At 44.0% G+C, this 21,997-nt stretch overlaps 1 protein-coding gene across 3 annotated transcripts in view; it reads left to right on the forward strand.

The window, feature by feature from the left end:
* The window catches only part of LOC143956163 (uncharacterized), a 309,704-nt gene that overhangs the window by 282,036 nt on the left and 5,671 nt on the right, over nucleotides 1–21,997 (forward strand). The window contains exons 1-6 of one of the 3 annotated variants that reach the window (XM_077466297.1): nucleotides 16,949–17,050; nucleotides 18,366–18,485; nucleotides 18,618–18,809; nucleotides 18,897–19,017; nucleotides 19,134–19,231; nucleotides 20,415–20,556. The exons of 1 other annotated variant lie outside the window; for it this stretch is intronic. In XM_077466297.1, coding sequence (XP_077322423.1) covers nucleotides 17,027–17,050; nucleotides 18,366–18,485; nucleotides 18,618–18,809; nucleotides 18,897–19,017; nucleotides 19,134–19,231; nucleotides 20,415–20,556 — 697 coding nt within the window. In that variant the 5' untranslated portion in view covers nucleotides 16,949–17,026. Of the gene's footprint in view, nucleotides 1–16,948; nucleotides 17,051–18,365; nucleotides 18,486–18,617; nucleotides 18,810–18,896; nucleotides 19,018–19,133; nucleotides 19,232–20,414; nucleotides 20,557–21,997 lie in introns of those variants that run through there. One more of the 3 variants, XM_077466295.1, reaches the window with a different exon arrangement.

Raw genomic sequence — 21,997 nt, forward strand, 5'->3', positions numbered from 1 at the left:
GTTTACATATATATTTGTCTACAGAGATCAGAGTCTTGTATGGATCACATGATCACATTAATGAGGATGGAGGAGGAACCGAGTCACATGACTGAGAGGATATTTGACCTAACCCTGGAGATCATCTACCTGCTGACCGGAGAGGTGAGGAGTATTCTGGGAGGTCACATGACATCACTCTTATCTGTATTCATAAAACACAGACCTGACTGTAGAGGTGAGGAGGATTCTCAAGGTCACATGACATCACTCTTATCTCTATTAATAAAACAAAGACCTGACCAGAGAGGTGAAGAGGATTCTGGGAGGTCACATGACATCACTCCTTGTATTCTGCTCTTCCCCTAGAAATATGCTGCAGTGAAGATAACGTGTATTGAAGGTCTTTTACAAGGGATGTATCCAGCGATGTCAGAACGATGGGATCGAAGCCAGAATTCCATTGCAGTGCCTCCACCTCACTCCCCAATTCTTGAGAGAAGCAACATGCAGAAGATTCAAGAAATCACTAAGAAGATCATTCATCTGCTGACAGGAGAGGTGAGCGGTGCCGGGAATTCTGGGACATTATCCAGTAACAGACAAGGGATGTGTCTGGATGGTGACTGTATCATTGTGTGTGTCAGGTTCCAATAAGGTGTCAGGATGTCACAGAGGAGAACAAATACTTAGACGTACAGAAAGATCTCTACAAGGACGTCATGATGGACAATCAGCCGCCCCTCATGTCACCGGGTAAGAGGAGACTTTATTGTAAAGGAGAGAGCAGTATGGAGGGTCCACCTAGATCCCCCATCATCTGATAAACACATAGAAACAATGTATTCAGTCAGTGTGTGTGTTTCCTACAGATGGATCCAGTAATGGGAACCCACCAGAAAGATGTCCCCGTCCTCTGTATTCCCGGGATTCCACACAGGAAGATCACACCATCCCCCACCATCATCAGGTAAATGAGACTGAGCATGTAGATCCAACAATGTATTCTAAGCTATGAGAGGACATTCTATGTATTTTCTTGTTTTAATATTTACTTTTACATCTGAATTTCAGACTTTGTTGTCCCTCCCCATCTCTATTTATAGCTCCTTTATCAGTATCCCCCATTTTTATTGCTTGCTGCTTCTTTTTTTATTTTTTTTATCAATATATGATTTCCTGTGGGTCCTGGTGTCCTGTCGAGAAATGCCCATACGGAACAGACCCTCAGAACAGCTGAATTTACATCAACTGCTGTCTCGCATTGCCGAGACACGTTCATGTAGGAGAGGGGTGGATATTTACATGATGGGCAGTATTTTTATCGCTGCCCAAACAAGTCTACTAATATAGAAAAAGCTGCTCTTCAATTGACTTAACACGCCCCGCAATCGTTCAAAATAAATAGCAGATAAAGATTTATTTTGCTGATTTCTTTGGCCATCCATAAAAATCCCGCCCCAAGCACTGCCCATCAAAAAATCCAACCCCTTCTTATAAAAATCCACCCATCACCTACATGAACGTGCCTCGGCCATGCAAGATAACAGCTGATGATAAACTCAGCTTTTTGGCGGCTCCGAGTGGCACATGCGCGCTTCAACCTGGACACTATTCGATAAGGGGGCACTTCTCGACAGAACACCAAGATCCTGGGTCCTCTTTCTCCTTGCGTTCCCTCAATGGAGGTCACATTCCGAATGACATGGTGCTGGTCTTTGCTCCTGTGATTCCAAGCCAGTGTGATGATGCACCCAAAGGGGTTGGATCCCTGGCCCCCTGGATTCACAAGAAATGGGCATGTGATCTGTTCTGAAATAGGCAGTGCAGCAGAACTGATTTCCTTTGCTGCAGGTCAGTAGCACTTACAGATGTTGTCCCTCCCCCCAATCTGTTATTTGACAGCTAAAGCCCAACTTCAGGAAACTTAAAAATGATCCCTTGCAGGAGGATTGCACCCCCACTGCAAGGGTCAAGGGGACAGAGCAAAAAAGATTTACTAACCCAATACTCAGCCCATAACTGCACTGGATGTGATGACGCTAAGGGACAGTCCATCACTGAAGTGTGGAGGATCGCGGGGGGGAACAGAGGAAGACAAGTAAAAGTGCTTCTCTTCTTCCCTAGGGTGAAGAATGGATTAATATGAAAGTTGAGATTAAAGAGGAAGAAGTGGAGACGTGTGTTGGGGGTGATCAGCCGTCCACGGAGGAGGTTGGGATGATTATGAAAAGTGAACAGGATGGAAATTCTCCACATATAAACACAAGTAAGTATGGGCACTGTGGAAGAATCAGGTCACAGTCTCGTTTTACTCCTGAGTATAAGGATTGTAGTTTAAGAAAAATTGTTAGCTAATTCTCAGATCTTCACATCATCTGATCTCACATACTCACAGTATAGCACGGCCCTGATCCTGCATACAACAAGGGATACGTTATTGATCTTAATCCCCTCTATTTGTTTACAGAGATCTCCAGACTCGGGCAGCAATCCTTCAGTTGTTTGTCCATACGATAAAGATTTGAAACTGTGTATGAGGACCAACAAAAACATTTGACCTTTTTACTGCCACCCCTTATTTTAGGGGTAGTCCATAAGGGGGGGGGGAATACATACGACGTGGTCCAGTTACAGGTAAACATACATGGCAATAGAGAGTCATTTCCATACAAGATACCCAGAACAACACCCTTCCTGCCCCAGATATTCGGTCCACATGAGCAGGCCTCTCCCCCATACTGGAGGAGGGTGGGGTGCCCCCCTGTCACAGTTTAAAGGGCTTTTACAAGTGACTCCCGCCTTATATATAAAACAGGAACATTTTGAACGTAACAAGTACGATGAAAATACTGTACCCCATATAAGGAGTTCATCTCTATTTCTTTATTTAACATCATGTTCCCAACAAATGAGGTGGAGATACTGTACACCATATGAAAGGTCCATCTCCATTCCTCAATATAACGTCATGTTCCCGACAAATGAGGAGGAGATACTGTACACCATATGAAAGGTCCATCTCCATTCCTCAATATAACGTCATGTTCCCAACAAATGAGGAGGAGATACTGTACACCATATGAAAGGTCCATCTCCATTCCTCAATATAACGTCATGTTCCCAACAAATGAAGAGGAGATACTGTACACCATATGAAAGGTCCATCTCCATTCCTCAATATAACGTCATGTTCCCAACAAATGAGGAGGAGATACTGTACACCATATGAAAGGTCCATCTCCATTCTTCAATATAACGTCATGTTCCCAACAAATGAGGAGGAGATACTGTACACCATATGAAAGGTCCATCTCCATTCCCCAATATAATGTCATGTTCCCAACAAATGAGGTGGAGATACTGTACACCATATGAAAGGTCCATCTCCATTCCTCAATATAACGTCGTGTTCCCAGCAAATGAGGAGGAGATACTGTACACCATATGAAAGGTCCATCTCCATTCCTCAATATAACGTCGTGTTCCCAACAAATGAGGAGGAGATACTGTACACCATATGAAAGGTCCATCTCCATTCCTCAATATAATGTCATGTTCCCAACAAATGAGGAGGAGATACTGTACGCCATATGAAAGGTCCATCTCCATTCCTCAATATAACGTCATGTTCCCAACAAATGAGGAGGAGATACTGTACACTATATGAAAGGTCCATCTCCATTCCTCAATATAACGTCATGTTCCCAACAAATGAGGAGGAGATACTGTACACCATATGAAAGGTCCATCTCCATTCCTCAATATAACGTCATGATTCCACCAAATGACGTGGCATCTCTGTTATTTCCTATAGTTGTACTTTATGCACAGAGCAATGTCACCCGATGTTCATAATTGTATTTTGGTGTTTTGTATGTTATTTTGATGTTACACTTTTATACCCAATTCCATGTCAGAGCTCTGTGAATCTGTTGACTGCTGAACCAACATACTTGACTCTTTTATTACTGACATTTTTAGAAGAGTGTTCATGTTGGAGTCCATATATGATTCTGATTGATTTTGGAGGTTGAACAGGAGCTCAGCTGTGAGATCGGCATTTCCACTTATTCACTCGTACGAAGGTAGAGCTAAAACTCCAGTTATTTGTGAGCTACTGAAATGTTTTACTTTTTTTTTTCTTTCCAACAGATGGATGTGATGTCCGGAATTCCTCGGAGAGACGTCTTCTATTATCTGCTGATTGTAAGTCAGAAGATAATGTCATCACACAGGATCCTCCAGGAGGAAATCCAAATACACAAAATATACATCACAGACCTTCCTGTCCGGAGACATCAATGGATCCCTCTGATCAGGGGAAATCTTCTCATCAATCACATACTATGATTGGAAATATCCATGTAAGATCTCACACTGCAGATCCATCAACAGATCCTTCTAATCCCGAGGAATCTTCCTCACCCCATGAAGGAGATCACCGAGGTGACAATCCATTCTCATGTTCAGAGTGCCGGAAATCTTTCACTCAAAAAGGAACGCTTACTAGACACCAGAGAATTCACACAGGTGAGCGTCCTTATTCGTGTTCAGAGTGTGGAATATCTTTCACTCTGAAAGGAAACCTTGTGAAACACCAGAGAATTCACACAAATGAGCGTCCTTATTCATGTTCAGAGTGCGGGAAATCTTTTACTCAAAAAGTAGCCCTTGTTGAACACCAGACAGGTCACACCGGTCACATAGGTGAGCGTCCTTATTCATGTTCAGAGTGCGGGAAATCTTTCATTCGGAAAGGAAAACTTATTCAGCATCAAAGAGTTCACACGGGTGAGCGTCCTTATTTATGTGTAGAGTGTGGAATATCTTTCACTCTGAAAGGAAACCTTGTGCAACACCAGAGAATTCACACAAATGAGCGTCCTTATTCATGTTCAGAGTGCGGGAAATCATTCACTCAAAAAGTATCTCTTGTTAGACACCAGAGAATTCACACGAGGTGAGCGCCCTTATTCATTTTCAGAGTGCGGGAAACCTTTCAACAAGAAAGATCATCTTGTTGGACATTAGAGAAGTCACAAAAGTGACCGACCCTATTCATGTTTAGAATGCAGGAAATCTTTCAATCAGGCGGGAGATCTTGTTAGACACCAGAGAAGTCACACGGGTGAGCGTCCTTATTCAAGTTCATAGTGTGCAAAATCTTACAACAAGAAAGAATTAAAAATTGTGAAAAGCCGTCTGTATCGCAGGGTGACACTGTGAACAGACCAGTATTAATGTGCCAACGTCCCGATATATATTGCGAGAAAAAGGAAGCTAATGTTGTGTGGGCTTTAAAGTGGTTGTAAACCCTTACAAACCACTTTGACCTACAGGTAAGCCTAGATTAAGGCTTACCTGTAGGTACAAGAAATATCTCCTAAACCTATATGGTTTAGGAGATATTTGCCCGAAAACAGGCACTGCTGTCTACGGCGCGCAGGCGCACTGAGCGCGGCATTCTCAACGACGGAGCTGCCGCGCGTGTCGGCTCCCGTGCGCATGCGCGGGAGTGACGTCATCGCGGCTTCGCCGAATGACAGCGGCGGAGCTGCGAGACCCCACCAAGAAGATGGATGCGGCGGACTACAGGGGACAGCGGTGACTTCGCTGGCTCCTGTGTCAGGTAAGTGACACATAATGGACTACTATGCAATGCATAGTAGTCCATTATGCTTTACCTTTGCAGTACTCGGTCTAAAAGATACTAAGAATTTTTATTTTGTAATTAAATGGATATTTTGTTATAATATGTTTGATCTGTATTTGTATATATATATATTTTTTAGTGTGAACTGCTCCTGAAGAAGCGCTATTTGAGCGCGGAACATGTCGAGCGACTTTTGCTAGATAGAAATTTGGACCCCTGCTTTGCATTATTTATTATTGTAATACTATATGCTACGTCATAAGCCTTATTGGAGAATGTTAATGTTCAGGCAGTATGGGCCATATTAATATTATTTTTTATGAAAATAATTTTTGTACTATCTACACGTTATTGCCCAACCTTTGTTAATCTGTGTAAAAAAATAAAAAAATCTTAGTATCTTTTAGACAGAGTATTCATGTGCCTTTAAAGCCCATACAACATTAGCTTCCTTTTTCTTACAACAAGAAAGATCATCTTGTTAAACACCAGAGAAGTCGCACAAGTGACTGTCTATTCATATTCAGTGTGCGGGAAATCTTACATTTGTTAAGAAGACCTTATTGGACACCAGAGTCCCTTTTCATGTTCAGAGTGTGGGAAATCTTTCACTTGGAAAGGACAACTTGTGAAACACCAGAGAAGACACACTATGCTGTAAGTACGGGAGTGAGTCCTCCTTATTTTTGTTGCCAGTTAGTGTCCTTCACCCTCTGGTCATACGGCTGAGTACAAGGTCTCTCTTCTTAATGCCACATGTGAATGCAAACTTTTTTATTAATGTGTTTTTATATGTATTAAAGTGTTTTATGCATTCGATTGTGCGCTCCCCTGTCTTCTCTTTAACCACTTAGGGGACCGCCCGCTGCAGGAATACATCGGCTGTTTGAAGAGGAATATCGTTGTTATGGCAGCAGCTAGCTACCATAAACCTGGTATCCTCTTCATCAGCGGGCGGTCCGCTACAAGACAAAAGTGGTCTCTGCGGCAGATTCGCCGCAAGATCACTTTTATCGGCTTGCTTATTTTTTTTTAGAATTACATCATTTTTTATTTTTATTGCATTTAGTGTTAATATGAGATGTGAGGTCTTTTTGACCCCAGATCTCACATTTAAGAGGTCCTGTCATGCTTTTTTCTATTACAAGGGATGGTTACATTCCTTGTAATAGGAATAAAAGTGACCCAAAAAATTTATTTTTAAAAAACAGTGTCAAAATAAGGAAAATAAATAAGAAATAAATAATAAAAAAAAAAAAAAATATATATATATATATATATATATATATATATATATATATATATATATATATATATATATATATAATGCACCCTGTCAAGCTCCCACGCAGAAGCGATCGTACACGTGAGCAGCGCCCGCATATGACAACGGTGTTCGAACCACACATGTGAGGTATCGCTGCAGTTGTTAGAGCGGGAGCAATAATTCTAGCCCTAGACCTCCTCTGTAACTAAAAACATGCAACCTGTAGAATTTTTTAAACATCGCCTTTGGAGATTTTTAAGGGGAAAAGTTTGTCGCCGTTCCACGAGCAGGCGCAATTTTGAAGCGTGACATGTTGGGTATCAGTTTACTCGGCGTAACATTATCTTTTCAAAATTTAAAAAATAATTGGGCTAACTTTACTGTTGTCTTATTTTTTACTTAAAAAAAGTGTTTTGTTTTGTTTTTCAGAAAAAGTGCGCTTATAAGACCGCTGCGCAAATGTCAAAAATTATTGCAACGACCGCCATTTTATTCTCTAGGGTGTTAGAAAAAATATATAATGTTTGGGGTTATTTTCTAGCAAAAAACAAATGTTTTTAACTTGTAAATACCAAATCTCAAAGAGGCTTGGTCCTTAAATGGTTAAGTCATATGGCTAAGCAGCCCTATTTAATGTTTCAAGCACAGAAAATCTTTAATTCTGAAAAGAAACCATGTGAAGCAGCAGAGAAGTCACACAAGTGAACATCACTATTCATGTTTAGAGTGCGGGAAATCTTTCTCTAAGAAAGAGAACCTAGATGATCACCAGAGAAATCGCATGGTTTCAGAGGAAAGGAATTCTTTCATTTAAAAAAGGAGGCCTTGACCACCAGAGATTTCACCCGGGTCAGCATTCTTATTCATGTGACAAAAGAAGGTGAGTTGTGCTGAAAAATACAAAACATAAAAAGTTTGGGTGAAAAAAAAAGAATTTCTACAAAGTCCAAAAGCACAAGAGGCAATAATCACAAAGTCAAATGGCTGTGGAACAAACTGAAGAAACTCCTCATAAAGTGTTAAGAAAAGTCAACTTGAAAAAGGGGAATCCTCCACTTTAAGAGAGCCACCGACACAGGTCAAGATGGACTCTTACCGCAAAAAAGGGACCCTCTAATTACGGAAGATTACATAAGCCATAGTACATCCGCCATTAATGAGATCCAAGGAGAACAGCGGTGATGGTATGCCTCCAATGTGCTGTTCCTTCTGATTTAGACACTGGTCATCCAGAAAAACCAGCAGTGAACCAAATGAAAACCAAAAGGAGCTCCAATAGTGTAAAACCTTCTTGCAGGAGTTTTTATTGTGCTAAAAAATTGCACTTGTACATTCCCATAGAAGTACAGGCAAGATAAAATCAGCAACAGCAATCTGCAGCAGATACAGGAACGCGATGACAGTTACTTTTATGTGTTCTTCTGCCTGACTGGTTTCATCTCCAATGGACTTCTTCTGGGCCATAGGAAATACTTCCTGCCATCGGTATTTAACCCCCACCTAGTGGTAATCCCGAGTCTGGCACGGGTTGGGATTTTACTGACAGGAGCAGTAACCCCGAGTCAGACTCGGGATCGCATCGCTGGATACAGGGAGGACACAGTGAGAGTTACTTACCTTGTCCCCTGGATCCAGCGATGTCCTCCGCGCTGTGTGTTTGAGCTGTCCTCCGCTCGATTCACAGTGCTGAATGCCGCCGAGCTCCATTCCCTGCGGCGTTACGGCACACGGGAGCGGAGAACGGCGGCAAATTCAAAAAAATAAAAACACACAAAACACACACAGCACTGTAATCTTACAGATTACAGTACTGTGTTAAAATATACACACCCCCTTTGTCCCTAGTGGTCTGTGCAGTGCCCTGCATGCACTTTTATATTATAAATACTGTTTCTTCTGCCTGAAATTTGGAGATTGTCCATAGCAACCAAAAAGTGTCCCTTTTTCAGTGTTTTAGGATTTGATTACATTATTGAATAATTTGTATTATTCTTTATTATATTATAAACTTTATCATACCCGGGATGTCTGCTAGACTCTGGTTTGAACAGATTTAAGAGAGTTACTCCTAAGAATTACAGGACTACAATATAAAACGCCAAATTTCCATGCAAAATAATTGTACCGCTTTCAGCACCTAAATCCAGACTGAATCATACCGCCAGGGAGGTTAAGCAAGTACATCCAGCCAAGCCTCGCTTTCACTAAAGTAACCATGCGGCTCAAAACACAAATCCAAGCCTCGATCTGGGTTCAACACTTAAACTCAAGCCTCACTTGCAATAGCGGGACCCAATGTATAATGTAGCGCTATGCACACCAGACATGACGTCTGTGGCTCAAGTGTCCCCATACCTAGAATAAACTACAACTAAAGGAATAGAATGAGGCGTGAGCTGAAACTTAGTGAAGCTAAATGCGGCTGGAAACTCGTCACATTATTAACACTAAAAAGCGGGACTAAACACATGGTTTAAAATAAACCAAAAGACAAAATATAGATGACTAAATCTAAACCTAAAATGTAGGATTTATTCATAAAGCAGTTGACATCCCAATCTACGCTGAGGCCATTAGGAGTATAAGGTTTGAGAATATATATCCACCTGGTCTGCATTCTGGATAATTCCCTTACTTTAAGACTACCCCTCCAGTAGGAAACAAAATCATCTATACCCACAAACAGGGTCCCACACAGGTCCCTATTGTGTATAAGATCATAGTGCTGTGAGACACTGTGATTCTTGTATCTTTTTTTAATATTAGCAATATGCTCATTAAGCCTAATGCTAAACTCCCAGGTAGTCTGGCCCACCTATTGAAGCCCACAAGGGCACTGAAAAAGCTTTACCACATGGGCGGTGCGACATTTAATAAAAGGTTTGATTGTATATATCCTAGAGGTAATATTAGAAGAGAAATCAAGAACTTTCCTTGATTTTAAACTGTTTAAATGACAGACCTGACATCTCCCACACTTATAGTATCCAATTAAGTTTTATCTTTCTGCATGTCAGTGAATTGGGTTTCGAGATCAGATTCCCACTTGGAGAGAAACGCAGGGACAAACCCTGTTGCCAGACAATTTAAAGAAGCATAGATCATCGAGAGGCAGTTGTGGATCACCCCTGTGGCAGATACTCTCCAGCTCTGTGAGCTGTTGAAGAACACCCAGCAATCGGGAGCACGGGCGGAGAAATTTACGGAGCTCGAGACTGCTCCAAAGTCTCAAAGGGAGGATCGGTAGGGTTCGGGCGGCAGTAGGGGAAAGTCAACCATCAGGTCCCAAGAAATCAGAAATGAAGATGACCATTCGACAGCAGTTGTTGAAAATGAGGGTTCTGGAGGCCTGGTTAAAATTCTGGATGGCCCAATACAGGCACCATAGTGGAGGGTAATGGTGACACCAAAGAGTGTCGGAAGGCATCCCTGGCAACCAACAGCGTGCTGCCAAGGGTGGGATTCCTCCAACTCCATGGCCACCCAGTGTTTCGCTTCTGCATGGCAATACCAGTCCACAATCCTGGTGAGATGGGTTGCTCTGTAATAGGCCCACACATCTTGAAGGCCAACCCCTCACTGGGGTTTCAAGAGATGTTAGAGGTTGGAGCTTAAGGCGTGGCTTCCGATGCAACCATAGAAAGTCTGGGAACATCAAGGTCACACGTTTAGAAAATAACAGAGGGAGGCGGATAGGAAGGACCTGCAGCAGATACAATACCTTTGGCAGCATGGTCATCTTAAGGGCGCTACAGCGACCAAACCAGGTCAAGGTAAATGAATGCCAAATGGGGCAAAGTTGGCTGAGTAAAGAGCCGAAGGATCAGCAGTAATGTCAACTCCCAATGGATTAAATCGCTCAGCAGAGGGAGAAAGAGAACCGCAATGAACAGACCATGGCCCGATCTAGCGCAATTTTGGGAACAGAGGATTTGGACAAATTGATTTGAAAAAAGGAAAGGATTGCATACATCTGTAAAGATTGGTGCAATTTCTGTAAGAAAGATAGCGGGTCTGTTAAGAAGAAAATCAAGTCGTAGTACCTGACGTCTTCTGGTAGTCTCCAAAATCAGGATCTGTCTGTATCGTGCACAAGAAGGGCCCCAGAGAGAGTATAAAAATCATAGGGGACAAAGGACAACCCTGACGCGTGCCATTGATAATGTTAACCACTTTCAGACCGGACCATTTTGCTGGTAAATGACCAGAGGTCTTTTTACATTTTGGCACTGCGCTGCTTTAACTGGTAATTGCGCGGTCATGCAATGTTGTACCCAAACGAATTTTGCGTCCTTTTCTTCCCACAAATAGAGCTTTCTTTTAAAGGTATTTGACTGACTCTGCGATTTTTATTTTTTGCGATATAAACGTAAAAAGACCGCAAATTTTGAAAAAAAATGATATTTTCTACTTTTTGTTATTAGAAAAATCCAATAAACTCAATTTTAGTCATACATTTAGGCCAAAATGTATTCAGCCACATGTCTTTGGTAAAAAAAAAGTCAATAATTGTATATTTATTGGTTTGCGCAAAAGTTGTCACATCTACAAACTAAGATACGTTTTCTGGAATTTACGTAGCTTTTAGTTTACGACTGCCTATCTCATTTCTTGAGGTGCTAAAATGGCAGGGCAGTACAAAACCCCCCCAAATGACCCCATTTTGGAAAGTAGACCCCCTAAGGAAATTGATAAGTGGCATGTTGAGCCCATTGAATATTTTTTTTTTTTGCCTCAAGCAATTGAATAATGACAAAAAAAATATTTTTTTTTTTTTTTGTTACACAAAGTTGTCATTAAATGATATATTGCTCACACATGCTATGGGCATAAGTGAAATGACACCCCAAAATAAATTCTGCTGCTTCTCCTGAGTACGGGGATACCACATATGTGGGACTTTTTGGGAGCCTAGCCGCGTACGGGGCCCCGAAAACCAAGCACCGCCATCAGGCTTTCTAAGGGCGTAAATTTTTGATTTCACTTCTCACTACCTATTACAGTTTTGAAGGCCATAAAATGCCAAGATGGCACAAAATCCCCACAAATGACCCCATTTTAGAAAGTAGACACCCCAAGCTATTTGCTGAGAGGCATGTTGAGTCCATGGAATATTTTATATTTTGCCACAAGTTGCGGGAAAATTACAAACTTTTTTTTTTTTTTTTTTACACAAAGTTGTCACTAAATGATATATTGCTCACGCATGCCATGGGCATATGTGAAATGACACCCCAAAATAAATTCTGCTGCTTCTCCTGAGTATGGGGATACCACATATGTGGGACTTTTTGGGAGCCTAGCCGCGTACGGGGCCCCGAAAACCAAGCACCGCCTTCAGGCTTTCTAAGGGCGTTACAGTTTTGAAGGCCATAAAATGCCAAGATGGCACAAACCCCCCCAAATGACCCCATTTTGGAAAGTAGACACCCCGAAATTTACGGGTACACTAGTGAGACTAGGTAATAAATGGCGGGTGCCCTGAAACTATAAAAAAAATAACTAACCAACCAGCATCACCTGTAACAGTTATATGGTGATCACTGGTGAAAGGGTTAACTAGGGGGCAATCAGGGGGCTTTATGCGGTAGTATATGGGGGTCCCTGGCGCTATAAAAAGCTGCGGCGAACCTAAATACCTACCTGCCTAACTAGCGTCACCTGTGACACTAATACAGCGATCAGAAAAACGATCGCTTATTAGGCTGGGTTCACACTGGAGCGATGCGGGAACGCCACGAATCCGCGGCGGGTTCCCGCATCGCATGCCTCCCGGCGGCAGTTCACACTGCCCTATGCGAACTGCTGGGAGTGTCAGTGAAATGTTAATGACACCCCCAGATCAGTTCGCATATCGCAGTGCGATCTGCAAACTCGGATCGCATGGTGTGAACACCCATGCGATCCGATTCTGCTGCGGACCAAAAAAAGGGTCCCGTGCGAGTTTGCGGCGGGTGCGGCGAATGGCTGAACTCGAATCGCAGAGATCGGATGTGATTTGCACTGCAGTGCGGTGCGAATCACATCCGTTCTCATAAACTGCTGCAATGTGAACCCAGCCTTAGTGACACTGGCGACGGGGGGTGATCACGGGGTTAAACCTTTATTGGGGGGGGTTAGGGGGGTACATTAGAACTAAAGGGGGCTAACCCTAACTGCCCTAACAGTTATTACAGTCACAAATGACACCAATGCAAAAAAATTAAAAATAAATAAAAAAATAAAAAATGCATTGGTGTCACTGTGACTGGGGGGGCAGGGGTAATTGGGGGGGTAAAGGGGGGGTGTGAGTGTGCACCGATCCTCTCTCCTCGGTGCCGGAACGAAAAATACCGACACGGAGGAGACATTACATCACTTCCTCTCCTGTGTTTACAGGAGAGGAAGTGATGCAATGCTTCACTCCCATTCGTCAGGAGCGATCGCGAGGGGGTGGCCATGAATGAATGGCTGCCCCCTCATCCCGGATCGCTCCTGCACGGATACCGACTGCCGCTGGCACCGGGGGGGGCCCGATTGGGCCCCCCACCCGCGGGAAGGCAGGGACGTACATGTACGCTCATATGCCTGCCCGTGCCATTCTGTCGACGTACATCGTCGTGCGGCGGTCGGGAAGTGGTTAAAGAAGTCAGATCTCATCTCGTTAACCTCAACTGCAGCGGAGGGTTTTGAATAAAGAGAAAAAATCCAAGCTGGATATGCTCTAGGGTGGCACGTATAAACAACCAGTTCACCTGGTCAAAGGCTTTCTCTGCATCTGTGGACAGCAAGAGAAGGGGTTGGCGTGAAGACTTGGCAGCATGAATCAGATTCACCATCGGAATTGTGTTATCCCGAGGCTCATGGAGGAGCACAAACCCTGCCTTATCCCTGTAAATAAGACCAGGAATATGGGGGAGCAGCCTATTAGCCAAGATTTTCACAAACAATTTCAGGTCTGTGTTCAGGAGAGCGATCGGGCAATAATTCCAACACTGCAAGGGGTCCTTGCCCTCCTTCAGAATCAGGGCATACATTGGGAAGAGTTTCCCTTCCATGGTAGAGACTAAGGGAGAGGACAATGTCTCAAAAAAGACGTTATAGTACAGTGATGGCGAACCTTGGCACCCCAGATGTTTTGGAACTACATTTCCCATGATGCTCCACTACACTGCAGTGTGCATGAGCATCATGGGAAATGTAGTTCCAAAACATCTGGGGTGCCAAGGTTCACCATCACTGTTATAGTAGGTCGGAGTAAGGCCATCCGGGCCTGGGGCCTTTTTCGGTTTAGAATTGGCCAAGGCTACCTCTAGCTCCTCAACTGTGATTGGTTCCTCAAACTCCTCTTGAATCTCACTAGAAAGTGACGGCATGCCAGAGGAGGCAAGGTATGACTGTATAGTGGATCTCATGTCTGCAGAAGGAACCATAAGTGGGGAACATCCCAGATTGCAACACCCCCTATTGTCTAGGCCTAGGGCCTCTGCTTAAAAAAATACATAATGTTTGGGGGTTCCAAGTAATTTTCTAGCCAAAAAAATTCAATTTTTTTTTTTAAACAGGCCTGGTGTTGAATTGGTTAAGTTACACTGAACATTAGGTGTGGTATATTAGAGTCTGAGCCTACTTGTGTATCCACCACACATGTATGCTGTATTCCTTCTACTCACAGAATAGTTGCCAACTGTCCCGAATTTTCCGGGGCATTCCCAGTATTTAGACCTTTGTCCCAGTCTTACCGCATCCTGGGAAATGTCCCAGGAAATTGGTGTTTCCACAATTTTTCGCCGCCACCACCAGAGATCCACAGCTGGCACTGGTTAATTGTATCCACCGTCATTTTACAGAAGACCAGCTGAGCTCTCGTGTAACAGGTCACTCACCCAGGGGAGGAAACGAGGTGGAGCTCGGGTGGCTGCCAATAGAAATGAACCTGCCGTCAACCCCCGCCCCCAGGCTGCAGCCGATCTGTGATCTGTTGTGGGAAAGGCTGCGAGGCGGGGGATTGGCAGCAGCTCCATTTCTATTGGCAGTCACCCAGGCTCCGCCTCTTGTTTCCTCCCATGGGCAAGTGACCTGTTACACGAAAGCTGGTCTTCTGTAATGGCGGTGGAGATCAAACCATGCATGATTATTCGACGAGAGGCAGAGCCAAGGGACTCTGTTGGGGACACTTGATGTAAGGAGGAACTCTGCTGCCTGGGGCACCTGATGTAAGGAGGGACTCCGCAGGGGGCACCTGATCTAATGAGGGACACTGCTGGGGACACCTGATGTAAGGAAGGACTCTGCTGGGGACACCTGGTGTAAGGAAGGACTACACTGAGGGAAACTGATGTAAGGATGGACTCCACTGGGGCCACCTACGATGTAAGGAGGGACTCTGCTGGGGGAACCTGATGTAAGAAGGAACTCTGCTGGGGCACATAATGTAAGGAGGAACTCTGCTGGGGACACCTGATGTAAGGAGGGACTCTGCTGGGGACACCTGGTGTAAGGAAGGACTATGCTGATATAAGGAGGGACTTTGCTGGGGGCATCTGTGATGTAAGGAGGAACTCTGCTGGGGCACCTTATGTAAGGAGGGACTCTGCTGGGGCACCTGATGTAAGGAGGGACTCTGCTGGGGCACCTGATGTAAGGATGGACCCTACTGGAGGCACCTGGTGTAAGGAGCGACACCTGATGGCATCTGGTGGCAAGTGACACGCTCAGGGCTCCCACTGATTCTGTATTATGGTGAGTTGAACTATTTCATTTTATATTACAATGTAATAATAGAAATAATGCGCTTCAATCATCCTGACATCATTCCAACCATGGTGCTGTGACAATTGAAGCGCTAACATCAGGTGTTTTGAGTATCTTTATCTACTGATTGTTAAACTTTCTGGCATACACATATTTCTATTGTGATGTAGGATCTGGGCCTGCTGTCCCTCCATCCCTCTTTCTTTCTCTCTCTCTTCCTCCATCCCTCATTCATCTCAGACTCAAACCACCCCCCCTTTGAGCCACACCCATTTAAGCCACGCCCAATGATTAGTTTAAACCATGTCCATTTTTTGTAGATAGTCCCGTGCCGCATTTTCTTCCCCAGATAGCCACACCTACAAAGAAATGCCCGGCCCCCTAATTATAAGACTCTGCCTACAGAAAAAGTGTCCCAATAATTTTTTTCACAATGTTGGCAACTATGCTCACAGAATACTCCTTAATTACATTGAAACAAATGAGAGTCTTACAGACACATAAACACACAATGCAAGGCAGGGAAAAAAAATTATGGATAGGAAAAAGGTGGCAGGTAAGCAATTAAAGTGGAAGTAAAGGCAAAATAAAAATAAAAAACACACCCTGTAAGGCAAAGGCATAATGAGCTAGTATGCATAGCATACTAGCTCATTATGAATAACTTACCTGAGAACGTAGCCCCCGAAGCGGTCCTCCATCTTCCTCATCGGCGCTGCCATGCATCCTGGAGTGACTTTCGGGTCCCGCTGCTCCGGTGCTGTGATTCGCCAGAGTCGCGATGACGTCACTCCCGCAAATGCGCATGGGAGCCGACACTCGCGGCATATCACCACGATCTGCGGCCTGCCCAGTGCGCCGCTGTCTACGGCGCATGCGCCGTAGACAGCGGTGGGTGTCTTCAGGTAAATATCTCCTAAACTGTATAGGTTTAGGAGATATTTCTTGGACCTACAGGTAAGCCTTAATCTAGGCTTACCTGTAGGTCAAAGTGGTTTGTAAGGGTTTACAACCACTTTAACGTACTACATTTTTCTGTGCTTTTAGCTGCAATTTTTACAGGATCTGGTGATTTTTTTTTTTTTTTTTTTTTATTGCAGTGTTATCTTGTAATAATCACATACTGGAAATAGATGAGACTCCCCTTTGATGACTTTACTTTCAGGGTGGAGATCTTTACCAATTATATTGAGTAGAACAAAACATCAATTCATGGTGGAATGTAGAGACAGGAAGAGCCTGATTGTAGGGGAGGAAGTGATGTCAGGTGCAGACAGGAAGTGATATAGAGACAGGAATTGAGGTAACCAATGAATAGGAAGTGATGTAGGGTTCCAGACAGGAAGTCCCTGGTGAGAGCAGGAAGTTCCTGGTGAGGGAGTAAAGAGAAGATGTTGGAGCTGGAAGCAGAGGAGGTAATAAGATATTACTTTATAAAGTAACCCCCATTATGTCTGCCTTTCTACTCCTATACACAGTCACCGGCCGCTATATTAGGTACACCTGTTCAGTTGCTTGGTAACACAAACTGCTAATTAGCCAATAACATGGCAGCAACTCGGTGCATTTAGGTATCTACATGTGGTGAAGATGACTTGCTGAAGTACATCGAGCCTCAGAATGGGGAAGAAAGGGGATTTTAGTGACTTTGAACGTGGCATGGTTGTTGGTGCCAGACGGGCTGGTCTGAGTATTTCAAATACTGCTGATCTACTGGGATTGTCACACATAGGTTTGCAGAGAATGGTTTGAAAAAGAGAAAATATCCAGTGAGCGGCAGTTGTGTGGAGGAAAATGCCTTGTTGGTGTCAGGAGAATGGACACACTGGTTCTAGATGATAGGCAACAGTAACTCAAATAACCACTCGTTACATCCAAGGTATGCAGAATACCATCTCTGAATGCACAAAACATCGAACCATGAAGCTGATGGGCTACAGCAATAGAAGACCATGCCGGGTGCCACTCCTGTCGGGTAAGAACAGGAAACTGAGGCTACAATTCGCACAGGCTCAATTTCAGCTGCGACATTCAGATGGAGGGGTCAGAATTTGGAGTATACAACATGAAAGCATGGATTCATCCTGCCCTTGTATCAATGGTTCAGTCTGGTGGTGGGGGTGTAATGGTGTGTGGATATAGTACCAATTGAGCATCGCTTAAATGACACGGCCTACCTGAGTATTGTTGCTGACCATGTCCATCCCTTTATGACTACAGTGTCCCCATCTTCTGATGGCTCCTTCCAGCAGGATAATGCACCATGTCACAAAGCTCCAATCATCTCACCACTGGACAATGAGGTCCCTGTACTCCAATGGCCTCCACACTCACCAGATCTCAATCCAATAGAGCACCTTTGGTATGTGGTGGAACGGGAGATTGGCATCATGGATGTACGGCCGACAAATCAGCAGCAACTGTGTGATGCTATCATGTCACTAAGGACCAAAATCTATGAGGAACGTTTCCAACACCTTGAATTTTTGCCTCAAAGACTTAAGACAGTTCCTAAGGCAAAAGGGGGGCCAAACCCCATACTAGCAATGTGTACCTAATAAAGTGGCAGGTGAGTGTATATAATCAACACATGGTTTTCATGTTGAATATATTTGTTTTTTATTGCCACAACACAAACACGGTTGTATACCTCCCTCACCTTTGGACGGAGGGTTTACAATGAATCTTTACTTGTCTAATGACCAGCAAGGCCATTATATTTGTCTACAGGGATCAGAGTCTTGTATGGATCACATGATCACATTAATGAGGATGGAGGAGGAACCGAGTCACATGACTGAGAGGATATTAGACCTAACCCTGGAGATCATCTACCTGGTGACCGGAGAGGTGAGGAGGATTCTGGGAGGTCACATGACATCACTCTTATCTGCATTCATAAAACACAGACCTGACCAGAGAGGTGAGGAGGATTTTGGGAGGTCACGTGACATCACTCCTTGTATTCTGCTCTTCCCCTAGAAATATGCTGCAGTGAAGATAACGTGTATTGAAGGTCTTTTACAAGGGATGTATCCAGCGATGTCAGAACGATGGGATCGAAGCCAGAACTCCATTGCAGTGTCTCCACCTCACTCCCCAATTCTTGAGAGGAACAACATGCAGAAGATTCAAGAAATCACTAACAAGATCATTGATCTGCTGACAGGAGAGGTGAGCGGTGCCGGGAACTCTGGGGACATTATCCAGTAACGGACAAGGGATGTGTCTGGATGGTGACTGTATCATTGTGTGTGTCAGGTTCCTATAAGGTGTCAGGATGTCACAGAGAATATGTCCAAGGAGAACAAATATTTAGAAGGACACAAGGATCTCTACAATGACATCATGACGGACAATCAGCCGCCCCTCACATCACCGGGTAAGAGGAGACTTTATTGTAAAGGAGAGAGCAGTACGGAGGCTCCACCTAGATCCCCCATCATCTGATAAACACATAGAAACAATGTATTCAGTCAGTGTGTGTGTTTCCTACAGATGGATCCAGTAATGAGAACCCACCAGAGAGATGTCCCCGTCCTCTGTATTCCCGGGATTCCACACAGGAAGATCACACCATCCCCCACCATCATCAGGTAGGTGGGACTCAGCATGTAGATCCAACCATGTATTCTTAGCTATGAGAGGACATTCTATGTATTCTCTTGTTTTAATATTTACTTTTACATCTGAATTGCAGACTTTGTTGCCCCTCTTCAGCTCTGTTTACAGCTCCTTTATCGGCATCCCCCATTTTTTTTTTTTTTTTTTTTTTCAATCCAGTATATGTCCCTTTTTTCTGTGGGTCTCAGCTCCAGTCACATGAGATCCTGGGTATTCTCTCTCCATGTGTTCCCCCAGTTGGGGTCACATTCTTAATGACGTGGTGCTGTTTTTTTCTCCTGTGATTCCAAGCCAGTGTGATGAATGGCCCAAAGGGGTTGGATCCCTGGCCCCCTGGATTCACAAGAAACAGGCATGTGATCTGTTCTGAAATAGGCAGCACAATAGAACTGATTTTCTTTGCTGCAGGCCAGTAACACTTACAGATGTTGCCCCCCCCCCCCCCCCCCAATCTGCGATTGGACAGTTAAAGCCCAACTTCAGAAAACTTAAAGCGGAGGTCCACCCTAAAGTGGACCTTCCGCTCATTGGAATCCTCCCCCCCCTCCGGCGCCACAATTGGCACCTTTCAGGGGGGAGGGGGGTGCAGTTACCTGGATAATCCAGGTAACTGCACCCACTTCCGGGATAGCTCTCTACGCCCTTTTCCGAAAGTCCCCCGCTGCCTGCTGGGAAACACACAGATCCCAGAGGCAGCGGGTCCATCCTTATTGCGCAGCGCAACTCGCGCATGCGCAGTAGGGAACCGGGAAATGAAGCCGAAAGGCTCCACTTCCTGATTCCCATACCCAAGATGGCGGCGGCAGCACCCGAGAGACGATCGAGAGATCGGCTTTGGGTGCCGACATCGCGGGCGCGCTGGGCGGGTAAGTGTCCTTATTTTAAAAGTCAGCAGCTGCTGTATTTGTAGCTGCTGGCTTTTAAAAAAAAAACGGCGGACTCCCGCTTTAAAAAATATCCCTTGCATCAGGATTGCACTCTCATTGCAAAGGTCAAGTGGACAGAGTAATAAAGATTTATTAACCCAATACCCAGCCCATAAATCTGCACTGAACGTTATGACCCTAAGGGACAGTCCATCGCTGAAGTTTGGAGGATCGTCAGCTGCTGGGAGAGCGGAGGAAGGCAAGTAAAAGTGCTTCTCTTCTTCCCTAGGGTGAAGAACGGATTCATATAAAAGTTGAGGTTAAAGAGGAAGAAGACGAGACGTGTGTTGGGGGTGATCAGCCGTCCACGGAGGAGGTTGGGATGATTATGAAGAATGAACAGGATGGAAATTCTCCACATATCAACACAAGTAAGTATGGGCACTGTAAAAATCAGGTCACAGTCTCATTTTACTCCTGAGCATAAGGATTGTAGTTTAAGAAAAAATATTAGATAATTCTCAGATCTTCACATCATCTGATCTCACATACTCACACTATAGCACGGCCCTGGTCCTACATACAACAAGGGATACATTATTAGTCCTAATCCTCTCTATTTGTTTACAGAGATCTCCAGACTGGGGCAGAAATCCTTCAATTGTTTGTCCATACAATAAAGATTTGAAACTGTGTATGAGAACCAATAAAAAACAATTTTACATTTTTACTGCCACCCCTTTCTTTTTCGTTCTACCTCACTTTCCTCCCCCCACCTCAATCCCTTCCTCTTTACAGGTAGGAGAAGGCCTGGGTACCACTCCCTTTTCAGTGCCTGGGGATTCTCCTACTTGATAGGGAATTACCCCCTTGGTGGACCGTTTTGGGCAGACGTGGCTCCCTTTTTAGTAGCAGTAAGGGACCATTCCTGCTGGGAATGGGTCAGGTGCCATATCTGGGTGGGGTAATGTCACAGCAGATCCTGGTTCAGGGGCGACTGTGAGTGATTTGCAATATAATTAGTATCGACATCCATTCCCCTCATTTCTTTTTCATACAACAAGAAATCCTCAGACAACACTGGCCTTAGCACATGGGTAGCCAGGGGGGTGGTAAAAAAAGGCGGTCTTACCTCTGAGTATATGTCCTGCATCTAGGAGGTTGGTGTTTTGCTTGCGTCTGTCTAGCAAGGTTACTTTGTGTTATAAGCAAGGAAACTGAGACCTCTGCAGTGTGTGTATATGTGCTTTTACTAAACAAAAATGCTGTACATACAAAATATTAGGAAAACAGTACAAGACTGAGAGATATCTATAACAAGCAAACTGCCTAGCAAATAAACAGCCTATGGTCTGTAACAGTAGAAATACACTTAAAAGTTACTTAAATTTTGGTTACTGTGTTTGTGATCTCCAGTGACAACGAGGACTCAGTTGGTAGTTATTGGAGAATCAGGCAAAGACATCTTTTGTCTTCAATTGCTGGTTACAGATGAGTCTTTTGGTGTTTAAAGCATGATGAGCCCTCCTAGATTATGCCTGACAACCCCTTTTATGTGTCAGGGTGTTTACCATAGTTACCAAACAACAGTAGCTGTAGAGACAATGGACTGCTGAAACGGTCAACAGTTCCCGCTGTTTGAGGACAGTCTATGTATTCGTTACCAAAACATTAGTTTGAGAAACAGCCTCTAACATACTCAAACAAAACCTGATTTCTGTCCCTATGAAAACTAGTCTGATGGAGAAAATAATGTAATAAATTGTGTGTGTATGTATGTGTGTGTATGTATGTATGTATGTATGTATGATGTACAGTGCCTTGCAAAAGTATTCGGCCCCCTTGAACTTTTCAACCTTTTGCCACATTTCA

The sequence above is a fragment of the Lithobates pipiens genome, unplaced genomic scaffold (genome assembly GCF_037356315.1).
Source record: "Lithobates pipiens isolate NorthernLeopardFrog02 unplaced genomic scaffold, aLitPip1_a1.2 Scaffold_35, whole genome shotgun sequence".
In the NCBI taxonomy this organism is placed as follows: Eukaryota; Metazoa; Chordata; class Amphibia; order Anura; family Ranidae; genus Lithobates; species Lithobates pipiens.